We start from the raw sequence: 26128 nt of genomic DNA, 5'->3' as shown, positions 1-26128 counted from the left end.
GTTTCACGAGCTCGACTTCAACAATACGTGTCTCTCTGACTGCAGTTCAATTACTCATTACCTACACACATTGTCCCGTCACGTTGTGACCATCTTATATATATATACCAGCTACCCCCAATCTAGTAAATGCTAGGGCAATCACGAAGTAACAGGATATTTCTAGAAAACGTGGCGTGACACAAGTCACGTGACCTCGCTGACGCAACAAAATGAAACTCCACCAGCTAGCCTTGGCTCTCTCGCACACAAGCCCGCTCAAATGATCGAAAAACATCTGCCCGAAATTACCAAAACTGTTTTCATAAAGCATCTTCACTTTGTAGGCAATCAATTAGAAAATTGGATCACAAAATTCGGAAATATATCTGCTCCGTGTGATAGTCCTTTATTTTCAAGGTAACGTAGAATAAAATACAGCTATCCCATGAAACAGAAGATAAGTTCCCTGGCGAGAAATACTACAGAAAGTAAAACGTCAGACTGAATGTAGCACGACATTTAACTAAGTGTAGCAAATTCCAGACAAGTACTTAGAGAAATAAAACAAATGATAGATATATTCTGAACGAAAGTCCCACTAAGATATGTAGTAAGAGAAGAAATAAAAGTTTGTGATGACTGACGAGTTTTTTTTTTTAGAAAATGGGATTTTAATTCTTAAATTAAATTCTTCACTTGTGCTTTATATACACATTATTTTCCAACACAATGTAGAATGTGGAAGTTTACCGCTGCTTTTATTTAAAGTTGTTCTTTACTGCCATTAGGTGTTAATGACATAGTATTAATCACGCATGTGAATCCTGATGTACATTATAATGTCTTCATTTACGTTCCTGCTGCTTGAATCTACTCAAGTATCATTTTTTTTGTCACATGAAAGTATATGGATCAAAAATTAATTCTCCTGGAAGAAAAAGTAATACAAATTTATTAGATATACGTTAAAATAATGATACCCGTTGATTAGTGAAATAAATACAGCCTCAACTTAACCAAGGCACGGTGTGTTATGCTTTAAGTATCCTTTATAAAATACTCATAAAACATTATGAAACTTCAACAAAAATCTGTAAATTTACTAAAATTCAGTTTTAATACACCAAGCTGATTCAGATACCGGAGCAACTGATACGAAACAGGAACTTTTATAAGTTGTGATGAAACTGGAACCCCCCTTACATCATTATTCTGTTTGTAAGATGGTGGTTTTGTATAGCATGGAAATGTTATACACGCATTCCGTTCATAACTTACAAAATTAATAACTATCATTATTCAGATATAATTAGGTAATGTTTCAAACATTTTAGTATAGTTTACCTATATGAATAAGATATATATGGCTCTGAACTATGCTTAATCCTGCCCTTAAACTGTTACTTATGGTCAGGTCTGTTCGTACATGTGGTCAGTAAAGTAGATATGTCGGTACTTGCTTCTTCACAATGTACATATAAATATACACACACAGGATACATTGCTCCTCCCCTATTTTTATAATGTAACTAGTCTTCTGACATGGGTGTTACGGTATTCTGGAAAATCCTAAAAGAATTTGAAAAAAGGTTCAAGCAAAAACCTTATTCATTTCATTCCAGTCTCAGGAATAATTTCAAAATAGTTTTTATTTGGTGATTCATCAATCTATTTAATGTATAATATTTAATAGCTGACAATAAATTCATTAAATCTCAGAGACTGATGTACATCTGCCTTTAATTATGTGAGCATTTACAAATATGCTAGACAAATTAATCTTCCAACTTGAGGTGAACCTAGAGATTTGGTAGCTTGTATTTACATGTTAATGGCTGCCCAGGTATTTCCATATTGCTTGAACATTCTTAAACATGCCTTGTATCCATTCCTTAAGTTGCTAATCAACTTTTGAATAAAATACATGCATATATAAGAAAAAGAAGACAGGTGACCAAAATTCTATTTTTTTTATTTTTTTGTTTTGTGCTTGTACAAGCAATGTTAACAGTGCTGCAACCTGGCAGTGGCACAACTGATTTTCAACCTAAAAGGTAGCATAATATCATACATTTATTCTTGATAAAAATCAAAATATTTAAAGCACAATTAATCAGATATTCAAAGACTGTTAAATTATAACTTTAAAAATACACCATGACTAGAACAAAATCATTACTATAATATCACAAATCTTGGTGAAATAATGCTTTTGCTGAATTGGTACATTAATGATTTATACAATTAGTTATTCCTGACAAACCTTGGTAATTTTTTAATAATAATATAATATTAACAAATACAGTTATAATTGTTATCATTCTAACCCCCCATATTTCTTTCACTGGCCATTGCTTAGTAAACTGACGAAAATTCAGTTTTTATTCTTTCATATAGAGATAAAAGTATTTGGTAAGAAAAATACTGGCAAACATATACAAAATATTTTAGAACAATGAACTTGATTTTTATAGCTTTATTACTTTCTTCAAAATCACTTCCTTTTTTGATATTCATCTTTTATAAATTACATTCACATGCTTATAACCAAACCAATGATGAAAGACAAAATTCACCTACCCAGTTATAATCTTTAAAAAGTTGAATTTCTTAAAAATGAAACCAAAACTATAAAAAAAAAATAATTTTGCAGGATAATATCAAATTGTAATATTTGAAAAAATATTTAATAGATAAACTGTATAAATTTGTTAAAATGGATAACCAGCCTAATGAAGAGGTGTTTTACTTACTTTTGTGTAAAGATGTAGAAATGGACACTCACAAAAACTGACAAAAGTCTGCTAAAAATGTTGTGAAATAATATACAGTTATTAATATTTTCTTAAATACCTTCTTTAAGAGTAAAGTGAAAGAGTATACCTTATTAAAGATTTTGTAAAATCACTAAGACAAGTTTTCAAAGGATGGCCAAGCTTTAAGGATCTTGCTTTTGTTTTTGATTTTGTAAAAAAAAACATCTTTTCAACTGAAAAAACAAACAAATATATACACATACAACCTGAAATTATTAGAATGTAAAAACTCTCTGTATGGGTATACAATAAGCTTATTGATTTAAATTCACCAACATCACAAAAATTTGAACAAAATGTATTTATCATCTTTGGTTCCCAAATTACAGACTATAAAATATGATACAAGCCATTCAGAACTATTTCTTCTTACCATTCCCTCTGCTTTATTGAAATCAAACTAAACAGCCCAGTAATGTTGAGCATTATTTCAGAAAAATATTTTAATAAATGAGTAACAATAATATTTGCTTTCTTTTTAAAGAATATCAATACTCAGCACCAACTCAAGGCTAGGTTGAAAATCACACTCGGTAATACCAATAATGAAGATAAAATAACTGATTTTTTTTAAAGAAAAAAAAAAGATTACAGAGACAGAAATATCCCCACAAAAAACTAAAGCAAACAAATTTCAAGTATGCAACTGTAAATTCAAAGTGAAAGATTTTTCAATCAATACAAACAATGTCTTTCTTACAAAAGTTGCAGGGTTGTACACCACATTTTTCAGCCATGGGAAAATATATATTTATGCTAAATTTATCATTCATATAACAATTTTTTAATGGATTTGTTATGCGTGATTTTTATTATTATTATTATTATTATTATAATATATAGTGTATCTCAGCATATGCTTCATCAATTCTTAAAATTCTATGTTCAATTGGGCAAATCTTAAAATTTTGGTTCACTAAATTTTTCAGTTAAAAAGTTGTTTTGAAAATTTTTCCTATGTACCTTGGAAGATTAAATCCTTCTCTTATTTCTTCCTTGGTCACTTTCACGTTAAAATGGCATATCTTGTTACAAGGAATACTTTCCTTGGCACTATGATGCACTACAGACATTTTTAGAAATGTCCCAGAGGTAATTAAAAACTTCACTTATATGATTTTAACCAAAACGTGCCAATATGACTTAATACTGTGGCTTTTCTTATAGTTGGCATTTGTACAAAACTGTTTTATCTAAAACAAAAATTCAAACTTTTAGAATGTTTTCCCACTCTACATTATATGACAAACTTGAAGTTTATTCATTGCTCTGTCTTCAAGCAACTATATAATCAACATTACTACTTGCATGAAAACACCTTGTTGAAAATTTAGATACATAACACAAACATATCCCCCTTTTTTTATTAAGACTTGTTCAGAATTACACTAAGTATATGATATTTTACCATAGCATAAAAAGTAAGTATTGACTCAGGTTTCTTACATAAAAAAAAATCTTTAGTAACACCTTCAGGCTTATAATGTATTATGTTCAATTAATGTAGAGAACATTACAGCTACTGAACTTGCAGTTCTTAAACCTTTTTTTTTTAATGTATACAATAATGGAATGTTAAAAAAACGCTGATCATTGCAACTCCAGTCAACAATAACCTGGAATTAGTCGATGCATTTACCATATGGAAGAAATCTAATTTTCAAAATTTTGTTCACCAGCAAGAGCAAAAACTGCAGTTAATATATAATTGGAAATGAAATGTGCAACATTTCTGCTTTTGTGATTTTATAGTAAATTCTTGTTTGGTCACTGATAATAATCATCGACTGAAAATAAATCAAGAAATTAAAGAGGTAACACCATCTAAAATTCTTTTGCTAGACATTGTTTTCAAAATTAAATGATAATTGTATTTAGGCCATTTAAAATGTATGTATAAAAACAAATGCTTATCAATCTTCATTTCATCACAGTAGGCACAAAAAAGTTCTGTTGATACATAATGAAAATATACATTTTTTTCTTATCGCGTAACAAAATATTAAAGATACATTAATTGTTATAAAATGAACTTTCACAAGAGCAACCACTTCATTGAATGTATATATTAAGGAATAAATAAAAGTTTGAATAATCTTAAACTACAACGAGTTTAAAATGTCAATATATTTGAAAGATCAACACAACCAGTTTTTGGATTATAAGCTCATGTACATAATAGAGCATTAGATGTGGGCTGACATAAACCACATCAAAAAATTTTGCTTATTGAAACAAACCTATCACAAGATAGTTCCACCTTTCATTAAACATAATGCATGTTTGTTTCAATGTGGAGAAAATTATCTTCGGCTCAGTTCTAGTCTGATTGCTGGAAAGATATTACATAAAGTAAGAAATTTTATACATAAAAGATCATTTAATACTTAGGAAAAATATCACTTTAAATCGTACAATAGTCTGATAATTTGCATATCTACTAATCATGAAAATTATTAGTTTGCTAGTACAAACAGATCAAGATCATGAAAATTATTAGTGTGCTAGTACAAACAGATCGAGATCATGAAAATTATTAGTGTGCTAGTACAAACAGATCGAGATCATGAAAATTATTAGTGTGCTAGTACAAACAAATTGAGATCATGAAAATTATTAGTGTGCTAATACAAACAGATCGAGATCATGAAAATTATTAGTGTGCTAATACAAACATATCGAGATCATGAAAATTATTAGTGTGCTAGTACGAACAGATCAAGATAATGAAAATTATCAATGTGCTAATACAAACAGATCATGAAAATTATTAGTGTGCTAGTACAAACAGATCAAGATCATGAAAATTATTAGCGTGCTAGTACAAACAGATGATTGAGAAAATAACAAATAAAAACACGAGTAACCATCAAAGCCAAAATCAACACAATTTTTAAAATTTGGGTAGGTAGAAAAAAAGGTGATACAGGTAAAATATCTTTATAAATTCTGGATACTTCATGTTGTTAATTTTCAAATAGTTATTTGACAACTTTTCATTGTTTCAGTGGTCTGGTGTATATAACCACAACAAAAGTTATACATCTGGCCAAGTGATCTGTGTAGTTTCCGAACAATAAAACATGCTTGACTTTCTAGCACATGCAACTAAATTAGTATAATTTAAGCAGTTAATCTATTTGTTACATGGAAACTAAAAGACCCTACAAGAATTCAAATAAAAACTCAAAACATATTTCTATCATGAGTGTTGTTGTATTAATTTGACTCGTATATGATCAATTTTAATTTGTAACTGCATTTCTTATACAAAACTTTCATCGGAACACTGCACACAAATATGAAATAATCAACTCACTTTCTATAATGTCCTGTTTGGCTTTGTTTATTTCTTTTTTGACTTCAAACACAATTTCCTGTTTCATTCTTTCGATATCATAGCTTTCCAAACCATTGGTTTTTGTTAATTCACCATCATTAGATGACTCTGGTCTTGATCTATACATAACAAAAAACTAGGTAAAGAAACATGTAATGACAAATTAACAATTCCTTTCCAGACCCCACAGTCTTTAAATCTGTATGCAATACCAAAACAGCAAAGAATTGCTACTAATAGCAACAAAGAAGCCACATTTACCTAAGTACATGAAACTACAATACTTTGAGAAGAAGTCAGGTGTTACATCTTAGATGTTTGTTGAAATTTATGCAAAGCTACTTGAGGTAAAGCAGCTAGTTAACACCATCCACCTCAACTCTTGGGTTACTCTTTACCAACAAATAGTGGGACTGACCATCACATTATAACACCCCCATGGTAGAAAGGGAGAGCATGGTCAGTGAGGAGATTTGATCTTGATCATCAGGTTATGAGTTGAATGCCTTAACCAGAATGGCACCTGCCATGGTCTGGTGCAGTGAGTGGGATGGATGTGGATCAAAATTTAATTTGCCCATGATACAAATAAATTGAAATATTTCTTTAAAAACTTATAAATACATATAAAGTGCTAAAAGAAATGATCAGAAAGCAGTTAAAAAGTGAAACATAACCCACATACCTAAAATAAAAATTTCACTAGACTCATTTGCAACTTTCTGATTTTAAATAATTTTTCAATTGTAATAATGTTAATTTACAACTGCAAAATTTCAAAGTGGAAAAACAGAAAATTGTATTCAAAACAAAATATTTCTATCATGTGAAGAGGATTTTTACATAGTTAAAAACAATGTTATTTATTATCCAATAATAAATTACATATTAAAAAGGATTATATTAAAAATAAATTCATTTAAAAAGTAGATATAACAAAAGCAAATGGCAAAATAGAAAGATTTTCAATTTCCTATAAAATTCCAGATGGAGTCAATTTCACTCTAGTTGAAGAAAAATATTTGCAACACAAGTAATGTCAAAAAATATATACTAACAACACAGTTGTATTTATAACAGCAATAAGTTAAAATAAACTTCATACTCATATCATCTGCTTTAGAAAACTAAAAGTTACATTAAATTCAGAAGGATAAAAACTAAGTAATGTTTTCTTATTGTATGAAACCATAAAGTAAAAACTACTATAGGCATGATAAATAAACTTAGTATTCCAAAAATTGTGTAATTTCAAATTCTAAGGTTAAGGGAAATCCAGTTCAATCTATACTTTGATCAACGTGTGTTTCGGAGAATTTCAATCGTCATCAGTGGCCCTGAACACAAGTTAACTCTCTCCACACGGGCTTGGTCAGTTTGACTGACCACTACCTTTTTGTACTCGTATAAAGTCTTTATAGATTTGATACTACTAACTTTTGATATAGTGTATTTATTTTCACGAAATTTGGCAGTCTTTCAGTAAACATTATAAGCCTTTCACATACAAAAAAATCACATTTTTTAGTGAAGTATTTTCAATAAACTAGAAAAAGATTTGTCCTTGAATAAAGAGTATTTGTTTTGAATAGTCTGTGTACAAAGTGATTTTCATGTTAAGATTAAAAATACTTGTCTTCATCTCAAAAATCTCAAATTTCACTTGTGTAATCTTTAGAACCTCCTAAATACATTTCAAATGTTTGTTTTCAGTAAAACTTTATATTTTATCTGTTATTTTCTCTACCTTAAATGTATACAAGATTGGTCAATATGACTGACCTTGTAACCACCAAAAAAAAAGTCCTTTTCTTTCTAGAATGACTTCAAATGTAGCACGAAACTACATTCGTTTATCTTAAGTAGCTTTACACTCGTAATAGTATACATCTACTTATAATCAAATTCTGTTGTTTTATTGCCCTTTGAACCATGTCTAACTATTATTTGTGCCATTATAAACTGTAAATCATTTGTGGAATGTGCAGCTCACATTAAGCTATCAAATTACATTACCCACAAACTACTCTGAGCTGCTCGCATGTGCCTCATGAAATATTTTTATTATATCATTATTGTTTATTTTACTTAATATAACCTTAATTAACCTAAAGAGATCTCTATTTTTACATTTTAGTTAATTTTATAATAATAAATAAAGAATAAACATACAAAACAAGAAATAAAGTACTTACCAAGTATTCATTTTTTTGCTGTTGATTATTGATGAAACTTAATCCTATACTAATGGTAGTAGTGCATTAAATATACATAAACTAATAACGTGCAAAAAGTACACAATTTCCCCCAATTCTCAGAATTTTTATGGTTTTAAAAGAGACATTACAAATTCATCGAAGCTAGCTTTTTATTTTCCTACGGGAACGGATCTTGTACTCTGAGTGACATTGACAATTATCTGTTCAGAACACAAAGATATACTATACATCATTTGATGGATGAAAACTTTGAATTTCTATTGGTTATAGGTATATATATATATATATAATTAAATGTAAGAGAGAACTATTAACAAACTCTGAAAGAGAAGATGTGAGAGGTAGGTGTGGCTGGACGGGTCTGATTTTCTATCCAATAGCTCTGTAACCAAACAAAATTGAAGGCTATAAAAATTATGGTTTGTCTGAGCAATGACGATTTTATAGCATAATTTATGTTTAATTTCGTACTTTTTGGAGGGGTGGTGGATAAAATAGTGAAGATGACATGCGAAAATAAAATGTGTCACACTAGGGGAAATTCAGGATTTTTTAAAATATTGCCTTACAAAATTAAGAACTTAAAACTTGTATGTTATTAAAATATGGATTATTAGCTAAGAATATACGTTATAATAATTGGTATAACATGAACAAAAAGTAGTTTAATAACGTTTTAAATGTAAATCACTAAAAACCTTGTGTCATGCATAGTAAACGACACCCGGTGTGAGAGGGTTAACCAAAGAGAGATAAGCTGTACCTATATCATACTGCATGGCTATATAATGTGAAGAACTGAATACTAGCCAATGACACTTTTCCTTCACTTCACCTATCTAGTGTATAGGTTTTTCTCATAGTGAATACAAAGCACATTCACACCAACAGTATCTTTAACTAGTGTAGACAAACCTGCATTTCAATTTGGGTGACACTGACCCTGCTCCTTTACTTGGACTGTTGCCATTTGCTGAACTTAGTTTGTCTTTTGACTTTTTATTCTCACTAGTAGATCCAGATGTCTCTCTTTCTTCATTCTGAAGAGTAAAACTTGTATTTTCATAAAGAACAAGAGTGATGCTTAGCCCAATATTTTTAATAAACTGCAGTTACATATTCAATTCTAATTACAATGTTGATGTTAAACTGTTTTAAAGCTTGAAAGATAAGTCTTTTTTTTTCTGCGAATAAACAGGAGAAAGTTAGAATATCATCTGTCTATAGTAGAAGCTCAGAATAATTATAATAGTTTAAAGCCCTACGTTATAACTGAATATATGATTGTCATTAGGAAGGGAAAAGTCTAGGAAAAGATTTAACAAGCAATTACAAAATCAATAAACATAATCAGTAGACTTAATTCAACTTAGATCTAATTTGCATTCCCAAATATAGTGTAACCTTTCAATGTCTCATCTAAACAGAAGTCTTGGTATCAATGCTCCGAATAAGGACAAAATTTAATGTCCACCATAATAAATGTCAGTAAAACTGCCAATTAAGGAGCTAAAAAACTGAATTTATGGAGAAAACTATGCTCTATTTACTGCTAACAACTGAGGGTACTTCTGATAAATAAAATAAACACGATATAGCTCAAAGGAATTATTTTAATACACTTATCATCTGCAAATGTATGCAGCATGTGGCTAGTTATGGTATGCGAGAAATTCTAATTTATTTCATTATAAGAATATTTATTATTGAAATATTCAAAACCTAGACAATGCATACAAGAAATATGATTTACTCCAAACCTTATCAGTTGGTTTAACTAAAGTGTTTAAAAAACAAAACATCAAACACAAATTTCACACAGGGATCATCAGATCAAAAAAAGTAATTAAAATTATCTACCCAGGCAGATCAGATGTTGAATTCATGATTAAAAAAAATATATATTAGTTAATAAACCTTAAACAAAACTCAATTTCTTCTCAATTACAGGCGCTTTAAAAAAAAATCCTATATTAAAATATTTTTTGTCTGTCTTATGTTAATGCATTATTTACTACATTTGTTAATAGTTGCAATTTCATTTTTTTTTAGTAAACTGCTGAAGATGAATTAGTTAGAAATGCCCAATACAATGTTGTGTACTGTCAGTATCATCTTTACTTCTTTGATCAAATTATATTTTCAAACAAAAGATTCATTTGCTGCTACATATACTTTTATTAGTTTCATTCCAAACTGGAGTAAATCAATAAAGGTATTATTTTTATAGTAAATATTTTTTTTTTAGTAATGAAGAGTATTTATTATTAAAATACCAATCAATTTTAAAACACAAATTGAACTATTCTATAATTGTCGTATATTATATACAACATTTCAAAATTTATAAGCATGCAAACCTCCCATTTTGTTCAAGTGTTACAATCTCAACACATAAGTACAAACAATTATTTTTGCCAATGAAGAACCTGGATCTGTTGCTTCATTCAATTAATATACCAATAAAAAAAAGGTGCTAAGATCCTAATTTCTTGGAGGAAAAATTCAGAATCTAAACAAAAACTTTACATTTTACCTATATATTTTTAAAAAATTAAGAATGCTTACTTGACTGGTGTGATGATTTTGTACATGGGCTCTCCTGAAAATTATTATAATAAAAATACTTCAGTTTACAGAAGGAAAAACATGTTTTCTAATGTATCCAGCTTTCAAAATAGTTTTGCACATTATTTATAGGTTCTGCATAATTATGAATTTAAGTCATTAAAAGATCTAGCACCATTCATATGAAATTTATCATCCATCAGTAGCTCAAAAAGTAATTATTCAAGTATGTATATCTTTATTAATTTACATTATTTGTTTTTGATGGAAGTCAGCTTAATTTCATTGTACCATAACAAATAATTCTGACTTTTGATAAAGATATCTGCTTCTCCAATATTAAGATTTGCTCAAGTAAGCAGGCTATGAAACACTGAGACGTGTTCATGCGAGCAAGATGTCAAACACTGAGACGTGTTCATGCGAGCAAGATGTCAAACACTGAGACGTGTTCATGCGAGCAAGATGTCAAACACTGAGACGTGTTTATGGGAGCAAGATGTCAAACACTGAGACGTGTTTATGGGAGCAAGATGTCAAACACTGAGACGTGTTCATGCGAGCAAGATATCAAACACTGAGGTGTGTTCAAGTGAGCAATCCATGAAACACTGACGTACAAAATGGGATACAAATATCATAATTTTAAAACTTTAGCAAACAAAAAGAATATACCTCTTTAGACTTTGAACATACTGAAAGACAAAAAAACATACTTATATATAAAAAAACTAAAACTGTTTATTCAGTTTGAATTTATAACTTAAAATAATCAAATAAAATAAAGAACATTAATAACAGAATTGCAGTCAGTTTCACACAATTCAACACCAATAATACAGGTATATGCTACAGTATTGTATTTACAATAAAAAAGTTGGATAAATGTTTAACCTGAAAAAATACTTAGAACAAGACATTGCATTTTTAATCAACTCAAGCCTTACCTTCTGGCTAGAGTCTTTGTAATTTCATCCATTAGGTTAACAGGACCTGAGTGGGTTGGCTCAACAATTCCTCCTCCTTCGGAACCCTTCACAGAAAAATTAACCTAAATTGTAAACATCACTTGCATATAAAAACCTAGGCTACATTACTGGATGTCAGCAACAAACTACTGGCTTAAAAATCTTTACTCTTTACAATTATAATTTGAACCAAGTTCAGAAGGAACAGTAAAGATATCTAAAACAGTCCAAACTTTTGAACTTTTCACAAACTTTAGTTTCAAAGATTACATTAGATATACTAAATCATTTACAAAAATGTAATAATAATGGCATTTTCTACACTCTAGATATAGAAACCAACCTTAGTAATAGTCTTTTGAAGCCTAGTTCCTTTCAGTGCAGCTGCCAAAGAAGGAGGGGAGCCTTCAACTCCACCACTCAAACTTGAACCTGCACGGGGAAGAGTATGAGCTCCACTCATGGGTGGAGGAGGAGGGGCTGGTACAGTGTAAGCTCCACTCATAGGTGGAGGAGGAGGGGCTGGGGCAGTGTGGGACCCACTTATGGATGGAGGAAGGGGTGCTGAGGCAACATAGGACCCACTCATTGGTGGAGGAGGGGGAACTGGTGGAGCCCTTGATCCAGGAAGGGGTGGTGGTGGGGGAGGTGGAACAGTAGGTTGTGATGGCATAGCAGAAGCAGGTGGAGGTAGACCAGTAGATTGTAGTGGCATAGCAGAAGCATGAGGTCCACACACAGTTTTTTGATAGCCATTTTGATGGGATGGGGCTGATGAATGATGCCCATCCACACCTATGGTAAGGAAACAAAGAATTAGTCAATACATAAAATGGTATAAAGTACACAAATATTTTTGTATTTGGTTTTTTCTTCAGAGATCAATGAAACAGGCAAAAATGAAAAATATATAAATATTGGTTAATCACATCTTAATGAAGATAAGTTAATTCTAAAACAGGAAGGAAACATGATAAAAAAAAATTGAAAGTACAATGAAAAAGTTATGGCTCACTAAATGGCATAATGACCCACACTTTCAACTTTCTGTTATTAATCAATGCATGTGCATAATAATATTTCCAATCATTAAATATATTTTCTGACTGATGTGTTTGGTTCTTGACTTACTTTTTTTGTTTTGAAAAATCAAGAATAAATTTTGATTGAATATCTAAATTTCGGACTAAAATATTTCATCAATGGATGTTGCATCAGCTAAATGACTATAATCAACTTGTAAGTGATAAATATTTTTTGTTATAAAAGTTCTAAAATTGTCTACAAAATCAGTGATTCAAATTCAGTCTAGAAATAGAGTCCAGAATGTAAAATTCTATACAATATTATAGAAGTCCACAAAAATATTGTTCTCGCTACTCTTAAATAATTCAATCATTTACAAAACCCATTTTTTATAGAACATTATTGATAAAAAAACAAAAAAAAACGTTTTCTTCTAAAAAAAATCTGATAAAAACTACAAAAATGTAATAACAAAGTTATTTTTACATCAGATAAACCACTTCTTTAAATATTATCAACTTAAAAAATAGTAAATATAATATTATTGCTTTTCAAAGTTCTTGTTGTTACAATCTTTCTGAAATTACCTACATAATGAAAAACTTAGTAACCAACTATCATTCATTTCAGTGTATGTATCCAGTCATTACATTTCTGTGCACAAGATTTCAAAGTCTGATTAGAACCAGAAACAGCCTGCTGGTAATGATGTTACATTGTCCAAGTCATGCCATTAACACCACACTAGCACCAGTAAACATAAATAGATGCTGAACAAAAGTGGTTTAAATTTAGTTTGGTGGTCATAAAAATTTAAATAACTAACAGGAACACTGATAATGAGAAAATTGAACAATTCAGTGGATAATTTTATTAAAGTAACTCAAACAGATGGTTCTGGGAGGTGTAAAATAAGTCTGTAAATGTTTAAACTGTGTGTTCAGAACCATTGGCATAAATAATTACTTTCCCACTTACAATAAATTAATTTTCTCAACTGAACACAAGTCTGCCAAACTCAAGTATTTTACAAATTTATGACTCTGTTTCAAACTCTCTTTACAATCAATCCTTGAGAGTTCTCTGGTGAAATGCTTTAAATAATCGTATTGAGAAAGCTGCAGTTTAACTGAACTCTAACAAAAACTAGAGAAACATAAAACAAATATAAACTAATTTACAAATGTGTCAAAGTGTTGCCTAGAGAATTCTACTATGAATTAACCAATTAAAGTTTCTTTACAGATGTAACACTGAGTGGAATTAAGAAATATTTCATAAAGTTCATTTAAATTTAAATTTTCTAACAACCTAACATACTAATATAGCAGAAATTAAGTGATAGACAAGAAATCGAGTTCACCTGAGTTATTATTACACTGCATCAGTTCTTGTTTCTTCTCCAACATTGATTCTTCTCTGATCCTAAAGTAAACAGTATAACAGTGTTAGTGTTAAACAGAGACAAATAAAATCAGAATCAAACACAAATTCAGTTGGTGAGTGGTGAATTGTAACTAATCCTCATGGTACAAGCATCGTGTTAACAGGAATTTGATGAAGTATGGTAGAAAGTTGAGGCAAAACACATTGAAAATGTAAGAAATAGTAAGGTAGAAACATACAAATACAAGTATCAACATAAATTTTTATACATTAACAATGGCAAAAAAAGCACTACACCAGAATCAAGGAGGGGCCTTATGCTTTACTATCGATGGAATGTTTATAACAATTTTAAGGAAGCAGCTTTTTAAAAGACATTCTAATCAATAACATAAAATCACTGAAAAATATAGTGTGCTAACTGCAACAAAACACATCACTTAAAAGATAGGGCATCATGGAATCAAACAATGAGAACAGATGTCTGAGATTTCCAGCATGTACAGTACTACAGGAATCTCCAGGTTTAAATAGCATTCTATATATACCATATTTTCAGTGGTTATAACAATCATTATGATAGTTAATTCCAGTTTTAAGTCATTTTGCATGTCCAACATTTTTCAAATATCTGTCTAGCATACCTCATATTACAGAATTATTTAAACCAAATACCAGATTATAAAATTGAATACAGTACATGTCATCAGGGTTCAATCATGGTATTTAAGGAATCTATGTTTGTGTAAAATTTTTGTTATTGTATATGCTACTTTCTTTCTGGCTACAGCACAATTTGTTTTAAATTACTGTTATATTATAAAATGGTTGAAGTTGGCTACTACACAACTTTTACAGGCAATAGGTTTTTTACACTATTGTTTATGCATGTCTAATCTTTTATGATACAAGTGTCAAACTTATTTAGTTTTACTATTTAAAGAAATATCAGAGTGTAATTGACTAACTATTCTCAATATATGTATAACATTCTATTAAAATTACTATTAATTAAAGTTTATATAGTAAGTACTGCAATCAGATGTCAATGGTCTCTTTCGTCAATGGTTAAAAAGACTACTCATTAAAATCTTTAGTTTTATGAAACACTATGGTGTAAATATGACAAACTGTCTTTAAGAAAACACTACCTATGGTCATCTGGAACAGATGGTTCAATCTCGTGGTAAGTAGGCTGTTGTGGTTGTTGCTGATATACCATGGATGTTGGTGGTGGTGGTGGTCTTACTACCAAAATACAGGAACTAGTGGTTAACCTTCATATATTCAAAGCATTAATACATTTTGATGCAACACCTTTCTAAAAGTTTGCTTTGCTTATAAATTAGAAGCATAAAAGCTAGTAATGAATATTACCTTCTGAAAGTTAAGATTCTGAAACAAAATTGCATTTATTAATTGTGATGTAATTCAAATAGAAATAATTCATGTTATGAAATGTAAATTTTATAGAAACTAAGTACATTTCTCACATTTAAAAAATAATTTAATTAAGCTCAATGTATTTTGTGGTCCTACACCTTTTAGGATATGCAAATTAATCTCAATGAAGTAATAACTAAAAAAAAAAGAGATAATGTGTAAAGTGATTATTTATAAGATGGTAGAATGCCTTTTAAGAGGATCTCTTAAAAGTTATTTGAAAATAAAAATTTACAACTTTCAACTGAGAAATATTACAAGTAAAAACATCATTATTATTAGGAAATTTTCTCAAAATATCTTGTATATTCAGTGAAAAAAAAGTATCATTTATAGATTACACACACAAAAAAGGTCTTCCTGGATGGACCTGGTTCCCCAAGTTGATCCATACTCCTTTTTTCCAATGATATTAAGTAAAAGGGATATTCCCATCTTGAAAATTCTAAATCCCTGACTTCAACACATTTTGATGATCTGGGTATATGAATATCTTTCATGGAAAAGGGATGTTACATGCCCTTCCTAAAAATTATAAATTTCTGGTACCTACAAAATGCTAAAATATAATTATGATACATACTTTTCTACCATGACTTTGGAATTATATGTATGCAGTTTGGTCCTTGGGATGTCTGGGAATCCAGTAATTAGGTAATAATATTTGTTAGGATAGTGCATGTATGCATACATCACTACTTGAAGATTTGTTCTTAGTCATCAATTATTAGCTGTATCAGTAAAATATAATGAAAATATGTTTAAAAGAATGATGATAGAGTGAAATAAGGTATTAAAAGATTTTTCAGAGCAAGGGCACACTGCTTTTGATGATTTTATTTATGTATTTTACTACTCTCTAAAAGAAATTAATGTATTATTAAATTTAACTCGGCTAGTTCAAGTGTCCAGCATATACTTTCAATTAATACTATTTCATGACAATGATATAAGGTTGAGGAAAGGGTTGTCTCTAGTTTGAACTACTTAAGCACACATTTTGTTGGACCAATCACCCAGTGCTGATGAAAACTGAAAAACAGAGTCTAGCAACAGTTAATGACTTTTTGGGCAGCTTGGAAACTTTTTTTTTTTGCATGAGTAAATTTCTACAAGTTAAGATTCCAACTTTTTGAGAGTAGCCAAATTATAACCAAGAGTTATTGGAAAGTATCAAACCAATGCAGTATGCACAAAATATGCAGTGTTTCCTGTATCTCTTAGTTTAGTAAGGTTAACATTTCACATTCAAGTAGAATTTTCGAAAACCTTCTCATAAATATCTATAGCTGTGTGACTTCAGTTTAACAATAGCACATCGGTCACAGAATGTGGCTCAATTACTTTTGCTCCAGTTACACATTTTTCTGAATCAGTCCCCTTTGGTGTCACATACATTTTCTAATGGAAAAGACTGCTGTATAAATATGGATGGCAATATTTACCACTGGTGGGTCAGGTGATACTTCAAGAAAGTGTTCTCATCAGTTGTTACTGGAATGACCAACAGTGAAATACATACTGAGAGGAATGTCACTAAATTTTTGCACATAGTATAGTGCTATTTCAGTCTCAAACATGTTTTAGTTTCAGGTTAAGAACTAGAGGGACTAGAGCAATTAGTCTCCAATATAAGCATGGTTTATTGCTCTGATAGGCGTTTTAACATTACATAAAGATAACTTTTCACTCTACTCATTGTTTAACCTCTTACTTCAAACTCTTCAGAGTGAGAGAAATTCAGTTTAACAATTTAACTCTGATACATTTCCTGACATTACTCAAGCTACTATGGTCATTCCACTCATCTCTAAGGTTCAGTATACCTGAGAATACCACATGCTTTCACTAACACACAGACATAGGCATAAGGGCTTGATTTTGACTGGGGGGGACCATTTTGCCTAAAAATATAAAATCAACCTTAAAATCATGAACTACAAGGTTTAATGTCACTTGAAAAATATGGTTCCAATGACTTCCATGCAGAACCATACGGAGCTAAAGGGTTAAAATGGTGCAAGTGAAAATGTCACATGTACATAATATATTTTCTGAAAAGATGATCAATTTACAAATATAAAAGTTATAGATATGTACAGAGCTTTTGCCTGAATATTTTGGGTAATTTTTTCCCATAAAATTATTTGGGCAAGAATTTTGGGGAGGGAGCAATTGCTCCCACTTGCTCCTATGCCTTTGCACAAAGGTACCTCATTTCTTTCAAATATCATGTAACACAAGCAAAACAGAAAAACAAGGAATACACAAAACAACTGTTCCAAGCAATAACATTACAGCTATATATTTAGGTTTTCCATTATCTTGTACAGTATGAATTGAAATTTCTTTTATATGTCTTCTGTGTTCTATAAACAAGTAAAAAAAAAAAAAAAATTTATCTGTAATATCAAGTAACATACACATATAGGTTACCACACTAGCTTGTAATCATGCATGATAAGATAAACAGCACAAATAATGAATATCAAAGGAATTTTCCTCATAATTATAGTTGGTTTAATTTAATGCAAGATAAGAGACATCCTGTCATGTTTAATTTTTGTTAAGTGCTGAAGCTATTATTTGCTCTGTAACAGGATGACATGAAAAGGACACCAAATATCGAAGTACATTAGTACAATATTTTATTATAAAAGAAAAAAAAAAGAGTACAAAACAAAATTACCATTATTTTGGTTTAGCTTTTCTAAAGCTCTTTGTAGGGCAACTGAGAAAGTCTCAGCTTCTTCTTTGCTGCTGAAATTAAGACCATAAACCTGCCGACTGTCCCTCCACTGAAGGAAGGTAGCAGTGGCTTGGTTGTATTTCAGCCCTTTTATGATGGAACAGTTGATCACAACCTACAGAATAGCAAACAATAAAGACATACCCAAACTGTGATGAATGTTTCTGGATGTCACTGAAAAAAAAAAGTAAATATTGTGTGTAATTACAAAATTTTTGAGATTTTGAAAGGAAACAAGGAATCAAAATCAGGCTTGGTAAACATAACACAAAATGAACACTACATCATATGTGGTCAAAAATGCAAAAACACCCATAAAAACTGAAATTTATATATATATATATATATATACCCCTGCATGGACCTAATGAACCACCAAAACAATTTGGGTGAAAATCCATCCTCACTCTCCAAAGTAGTTACATGGACATACAAAAGACAACAGACAGTACTATTATATTTAAATAGATTCAAATAAAATTTTATATGATTTTTAGTAAGAAATGATAAAATTTGAAAGAGTTTGCAATAGAAATAAATTGAAATATAAGTAGTTGTTGATCAATACTACAATAAAGTATTCTATAACTTATGATTTAGAAAATACCTTAAAACTTCTCATGAAATTACCTCATGATCTTGCAGCTTCCGCCCCACTACTCTGAATGTGTTATTAGTAACATGATGATAAAGATGAACTTTAGAAAGACCACTTGATGAGCCACTTGGAATCCACTTTTTGTTCTGGTCATCGTAAATCATAACAGAAGCTCTCACCGAGGCCACTGACTGCTCTGAACTGTATAACAACAAGATTTTAGAACTGAGATGAAGCTTCTAAAAGTAACACATTGACTATTTGTTTAGTTGAATTACCATACCATTTCCAAGAACAATGCTCAATCACTGAATAGTTTTATTATCAACTATTCCTATTACAGAATCAGCATATAAATACTTCAAAATATTTTTGCCTTAAATTTCACTACTGAGAAATGTCAGTTTGTTTTTTTTAGTAGCTTCTATATCAAAACAAATGCAATTTTTTTATACAAGTATACCAAATCAATCTCACTTAAAACTTCTGTAACTCATAACACTTAGTTTCATTATAAACTTTTAAAATTAAACACAACTGCTAACAAAAATATTTGCTGACAAGAAATATCATGCCACATATTTTGTTTTAATATCAATCTTCATTTTGCACTTCATTTACAGATAATTTGGCCCTCAGCTAGATTTTCTTGGTTCCTTCACGTAAAACATATACTTCTCAAATTAGAACCTTTACACATTTTCTCATCTAATTTTGTTTGTTTTGCTTGGTATAATTTAAAATTATTAAACTTACAGTATCAGACAGCATAATGTATTATACAATTTTGAAACAAATACATAAAAACACATTCTGTCTTTAAGTTTTGACTTCATTAATATACACGAGTTCATAAAGTTAACTGTTAATGTTAATAAGAATAAGATTCTATATTCTTAGTTCTTCTTTCGACAATAAAAAATACTTCACAAGTATGAAATGAAGAAAGAATAGCCTCAAAGACCGATATAAAAATAAGCAAATGTTACTTTTTTAAAGAACTGGTTAAGAGAATAGAAGACAGAACACTACCATTTTATTTTGACTATGAATAAACTCATACATTTAATTATACGAGATTTAATATTTGATAATTTTAAGTTAAAAGTAATACATATTATTAAAAATTAAAACAATTACAACGTATTTTACTGTTATGAAATCCTTTTTTTTTTATCTTACAAATTGAATAATACACTCGGCATTGATAAAAGAGGAAATTATCTTGTATAATGTATATAATCAAAACGGATTAACAACAAATGTTATCAAAGGCCCTACCTTAGCCTAAAAACTCCAAATGTTATCGTACATACACTAAACAAATAAGTCCAGATAATATCATATCAATATACACGTAAAATATAGCGTCAAACAGAAAAAACAAAACAAAAAACGATAATGGTTCTCTTGTGGTAAGTGGTCGAGTATCTGCAGTTGCATGTTTATACAAACTCCAGTTTGACGTTTGTTGAAATGATGAGAAAGTACTTATGTTAACAGTTTATCGAAACTGAGGTAAACTACTTGTGACTTGCACTGACTTCTTTCCTCTGCCATTTTATTAATCTTCCTAAGTTCTTAGACGCGAGTAAATGAAAAACAACTATATTACAAGAAGATAAATAGGGATATTCCAAGATAAAAAAACACATCATAAACTTGTACTGCATATAGAAAATAATTAATAATAACTATACAGCACGTTCTAACTCAAAACTTACAAAAATAATACAAACAATGGTATGTTTCTAATTAGGATTTTATAAACATGGTCAGGTAAAATTCTATCTAGGAATACATGTAATTCCACGCCTATTTTACGTTTTATAGTGTAGCATAAAATACCCGCACTCCCCTACCCCTAATGATTTATAGAGGCCTCAGTAAACCAATAAAGCTCCTCTATTATGTCTAATTACTTCCATTGCTACCCCAAAGGAAGTACGTACTCGAATGAAAAACTCCCTAGGATATCGGTCTGGGTTACCTGAACACGTATGTCAAGATTAGTCACGCCAGCTGTGAGTGGGGGGAGTGAACACATTTTAAAACATGGCGCCCCCGGGATAAGGAACGTAAAATACGATACCGGATTCGCATTCAGCGACTCTGAAAACATATTCCTAAAACTCTACATGCCCGTGTGACTTTCCATGATACCGGGACAACGTCTCGTGAATAAGGTCCCCTCCCTCCCGAGCCACCCCAAGTCCACCAACAAAGTTTGGTCCTGTTAGCTTCAGAACTGTGGGAGAAGTTAGATGGACATGTCACATACATACAAAGTTACAAATTGAATTAATATAGGATCATGCAACGTCTTACAAGTTCAGTTCGCATGTAATGGAAACTTGGCGAGTTCATAATACGAATTACAGAACTCCATACAAAAACTTAAAATACTCTTATCAAACACGACCTGTTAAACTCTTCATCTCATAACAAAGTTAAAGTAAATACTTATACAAAAATGGAATTGTAACATCACAAGAACACACTTAATTCCTGTTTTCAAATGTAAACCAATTATTCACTATTGGAACTTGGTTTCCAAAAAATGTGAAATATACTCTTGAAACCAACACAAGTTAAAGTATAGAGGTCTAAAAATTTAATTATTATATAGCCTCGTTACAATCAAGAAATTGTGACTTAATTTAACATATGTGTTAAAATTTATTAAAAATGCTCTGCTTACTCCACAGAATCCGTGCTAGTTTTAAAAAAATATCAGTCACGTCATCAGGCAGTAATTGTTAGACTAATTATATCGAAATTTTGTAATTAGTATACCAATAATATTCTACATCTTTTCTTTTATTTGTAATAAATTTTATGCAGTTTAACTCGGTTACAATTCTTAAGTGAATTAAAAGTCAAACTGAACATGCATTCAGTCTTGTAGCACATGAACAAAATGATGTAATATGTTAATTATGCTTTATTTTGCTGTGTTCATAAGTTATCTACTCTTTAAGCTAAAACAGATTTGACTTTTTTTACCTCAAATGTTTTTAAGATTGATTTCACGTATTTTTGTGTAACATCAAAACAATACACTAACATTCAATCATTACTGGTTAACCAGAGCTTTAAATAGAAGCAACTCTTACAGGGAAGTAATATGTACATCAGGACGTTGCCAATATTAAATACATTTCCAAGTATATTACATGGGATTGGACAGTGCGTTACCTTTAAGCATGACAAAGTACGAGAAAGAACCGGAAGTATCAGTTACATAGGAGGACACTCTCGTTCTCAGCTGAGCTATGAAGAATGAACTCTGGGAAGAAGAGTATTTTTTGGATGTTCTTACTCACTCACCAATAATGTGGCTTGCTTTAAACTTTAAATTATAAAGTTATTTAGAACTAAAATGATATAGGTAACTGCATCAGCTAAACAGACGGAGATTGAATTCAATGCTTCATGCCGCTAGCGCTAGGATTAGTATATATCGTAAAACTTAGAGATAAAATAAGGGTTCGTTAAGTGCTTGCATTGGAAGTACCGAGTCCAGCGCCAGCATCTACTCCTGCAATTAAGATACTTATTACTTTGTTTGAGTTGCTTCCCTCAATTAACAGTGAATAACGACAAAACAGGTTTTTTGAAAGCAATTTTACTTTATATATATAATAATCAAACTTTGAGAAAATATGAACTTTCCTTTTCATACCACTGAGAAAAAAGAATACTTTGACAATTTAGTTTTACTGTTGAACATACATTAAAGATGCTGAAAATTTTGAACTTCACGTGTCTCTAGAATCAAAAGTAGGTAAAGCTGGTGAATGACATTTTGCAGACCTGTTCTAGAGGTGCATTAAGCTCAGGATAAAGCAAGTATTTGTAATTTTTCATTTGAAGAATAATAATAAACACGCATATTTTATGTATAAAAATATATAAACAGAAAAGACTGCAGTAGTTTTATTTTCTTTTGATTACAAAACTATTGTTTTGTTTGTTTGATAATTATTTCCATCATATGAAAACAAAGATGTCTTAGTGAACAAATACATAATGGGCTATCTGATCTGTATTCACTGCGGGAATCAAACTCCGAATTTTAAATATATAACCCCTTAATTTAATAGCCAACGGAGATTTTGAAGTCAAGTAAATTTTTTTTTATCAAACTATGCTCAACTATGCTAAGTGACTTCACTCTACTTGCTATTGGTTTCCAACTTTTCCTAAACATATGTATATATATCACACCTTTAATTAAATAAATATAGGTGAAGGTTATCAGATTTTTGAGTAGAGATCAGCTTTACCCTTTCAAACCTGCTAGCTTCCTTGCCCCTCTCTGCCTATTAAACGTTATTGCTTTAATAAATATTACTAAACTTCAGTTAGCTAATTTGAAATGACACGTCAACTACGCATTTAGTCTTCCCTAAATTATGACAACATGCATTTTTTATTAAGAATTCATACTTTTTTGTGAACTAATTATCCACTTTAAGCACTACTAAAATTTATATGTACACTATAAACGAAAGCCTTCGGTAAGAAAAAACAAAAATGAAAAGCATTTTGGCCATTTGAAAACTAAATTCAATTTTCCGGGAAAATGTGACGCGCCAAAGAAAAGTTGCACAAAATAAGGGTACAATATCTTAAGCTGTTTTATCTCTATTCGAAGTTCGACTGAATTCCGACATACAGACGCCAATTCGAAAGAAGGAACAACAAAGAAGATCATCGTTTCAACCTGTTACAGGCGTAATTATTCTCTCGTTAATTCAACCAATAATGTGCAAACGAGGAAGTCGAACGAAGTGGGCAGGTTTGAATGACTTTGAAATGACAAAAATCTTTAAAATATATATAAACAATTCAAAGTGCATGGCAACCATCTACTTATAGGTTGGACAAACTGATGGAGTAATGGAATATTCTTTGTTTACATGCACACGTATCGCTGGAAAGACATGTTACATGATCAGGCATGTGAGCAGTTTTACCAAGTCTGCTTACAATAAGTGGAATAGGAGTTCGTTTCTTTTTTTTTCTTTTTTTAAAGAAAACATTATAGCTCGTTGAGAGTTGGTGGTTGCGGTTTTTTGGGTTTATTTTATTCTGAGATCACTTGTTTGAGTTTATATATAACTGACTTCAACACAGTAAAATAGCTGCAGCAGTGGTTTCGACGATTGTCTAGGTCAATAAATAGCGTACTAGTTCATCATTCTAATTATAGAATCATCTTTTCCTCACTCTGGTTAAATTAACATAAAACAACAACAAAATAATAAAAATAAAACACCCACAATCGTGAATTTCTTGGCCCGCCCAGTTGACACATTCTATATTCTAATTAAGCAGCGCAATTCGCCATTTTGAGGGTAAGCCATAAAACAGCAGTTTTGGAAGTCAGTGCTGCTTGTTCGAAGCTCGTTTCGAAAAGCAATGCCATCTATTTTTCTATCGAGACTTGGTAACACAGCACATGAGACAGAACACACGTGGCCTGAATGCACTTGATAACACTCGTATATTTAATAATATAGTAACCTGAATTTGCTAATGAGGTTATACAACCCTTTAGCTATCATTCTATAACAGCTGTAAGAAGCTATTACGTTGAGAGTTTGGTTTTGTGAATGTATGACTTAACGTATCATTGACGTTTAAAGTAATTGAATGTTTGTACTATAATAATGTTTCTATATATATATTAATATAATTAATCACACACAGAAACTAAAATAAGTACGGAAAAACTAAGTTTTTAACACAACTATGAAGGATAACAGCAGGTCTCTTATGACAATTCAGGTTCTTTCATTCATATTGGGGCTTCCAATGACTTGAGTGAGCTTTAGCCAAACATATGACTGATTAATTATAACACCACAAATTAATCCAGCAGCAAATACGGCTCAGTGTTTTTAATACGTCTAAAGCGTAAATTATTGTGATTTTATATTTTCGGAATGCGTGTATATGATAAGCAAGCAACATCTTCACGTTTGCTATGATACACTAAAATTTAATGATGAAACTACTTACAAATAGCATACAAAACATTTAACGAAATTCAAAACAGCCACTACATAATGCTCAATTAAAGAAATTAGCATCCATACTTGGAATTATTTTGCATTGTTTTTTGTCCTTACAAGTAAAAATCAGGATTTAATTTTACACACACAAAAGAAAATCAAAAACTTGGGTTCAAGATTCGTTCAACAGATCATATTATCTATATAACTTTGAAAATGAAAAATAACATGAACAGTCGTCCACCTGTTCATCAGTTTCCTAAATCTGCAAAATAACCGGTAAAACCAATAAGAGAGAGATACAATTTCAACTTTGTATTTTTTTAAAAAAAGTACTGAGTATCAGATTGTTTGCCAGATAAAATCTACCAAGCAGGAACAGATTATACTACTATTTCCCCAGTCACAATAAGCCTGGAAACAGTTCGACAAAATAAAACAAATAAATGCTAAATTAATGAATTAAATACATTTCTGTTTGCATAGGGCAGCCGGGAGCTGCGAAGGACCCCGGGGAAAGATTGTCACAATTCGGGGATACAACATCAAAATTCCTCAGGGGCAACTTTTGATGATTACACATGTAACCAACAAGCGTTTTTACAAGCTTGGGGGGAGGTGACGTAAAGGGCGAAATAAACGACATAACATTGTAGTATGGTACTTACAGTACTTCCTCATACACAGCACATTTTAATTGTCGATAATTTGTTTAATATCTATATTTATTACTTATATTGAATGTTATTAATATAATATAATATTAATATAATTTTATTTTATAACACTGTGTATTTTTTATTAAATCTCGTGCATACACTCAGTGGCTTCAAAATGCAACCAAATTAAAAGTAAAAAAAGTGTATTCACAATAGACTAAATATAAGTTCACACTTAACAATTACATATCTCATTTAGGTTCTGCCAGTAACTAACAATTCATCTGAGTAATACATTATGATAAGTCCTAACTCCACTTGATTTTTGTTTCATAAAAAGGTAACAAACCT

The 26128-nt window shown here is 30.5% G+C and overlaps 1 protein-coding gene across 3 annotated transcripts in view; it reads right to left on the bottom strand.

Annotated features, from left to right (window-relative positions):
• Positions 1-1705: 1705 nt before the first annotated feature.
• Positions 1706-26128, bottom strand: part of LOC106471824 (vasodilator-stimulated phosphoprotein-like) — a 42712-nt gene continuing 18289 nt past the window's right edge. For 2 of the 3 annotated variants that reach the window (XM_022400428.1, XM_013932444.2), the window contains 10 exons: positions 19128-19296; positions 18438-18612; positions 15457-15553; positions 14283-14344; positions 12237-12688; positions 11873-11958; positions 10926-10959; positions 9273-9397; positions 6118-6257; positions 1706-5130 (listed from right to left, as the gene is read on the bottom strand). In XM_022400428.1, coding sequence (XP_022256136.1) covers positions 5102-5130; positions 6118-6257; positions 9273-9397; positions 10926-10959; positions 11873-11958; positions 12237-12688; positions 14283-14344; positions 15457-15553; positions 18438-18612; positions 19128-19296 — 1369 coding nt within the window. In that variant the 3' untranslated portion in view covers positions 1706-5101. The remainder of the gene's footprint in view (positions 5131-6117; positions 6258-9272; positions 9398-10925; positions 10960-11872; positions 11959-12236; positions 12689-14282; positions 14345-15456; positions 15554-18437; positions 18613-19127; positions 19297-26128) is intronic. The other variant, XM_022400429.1, reaches the window with a different exon arrangement.

The sequence above is a fragment of the Limulus polyphemus genome, unplaced genomic scaffold, assembly GCF_000517525.1.
Source record: "Limulus polyphemus unplaced genomic scaffold, Limulus_polyphemus-2.1.2 Scaffold4883, whole genome shotgun sequence".
NCBI classification, from domain to species: domain Eukaryota; kingdom Metazoa; phylum Arthropoda; class Merostomata; order Xiphosura; family Limulidae; genus Limulus; species Limulus polyphemus.
This window is presented reverse-complemented; position numbering and strand designations above follow the sequence as displayed.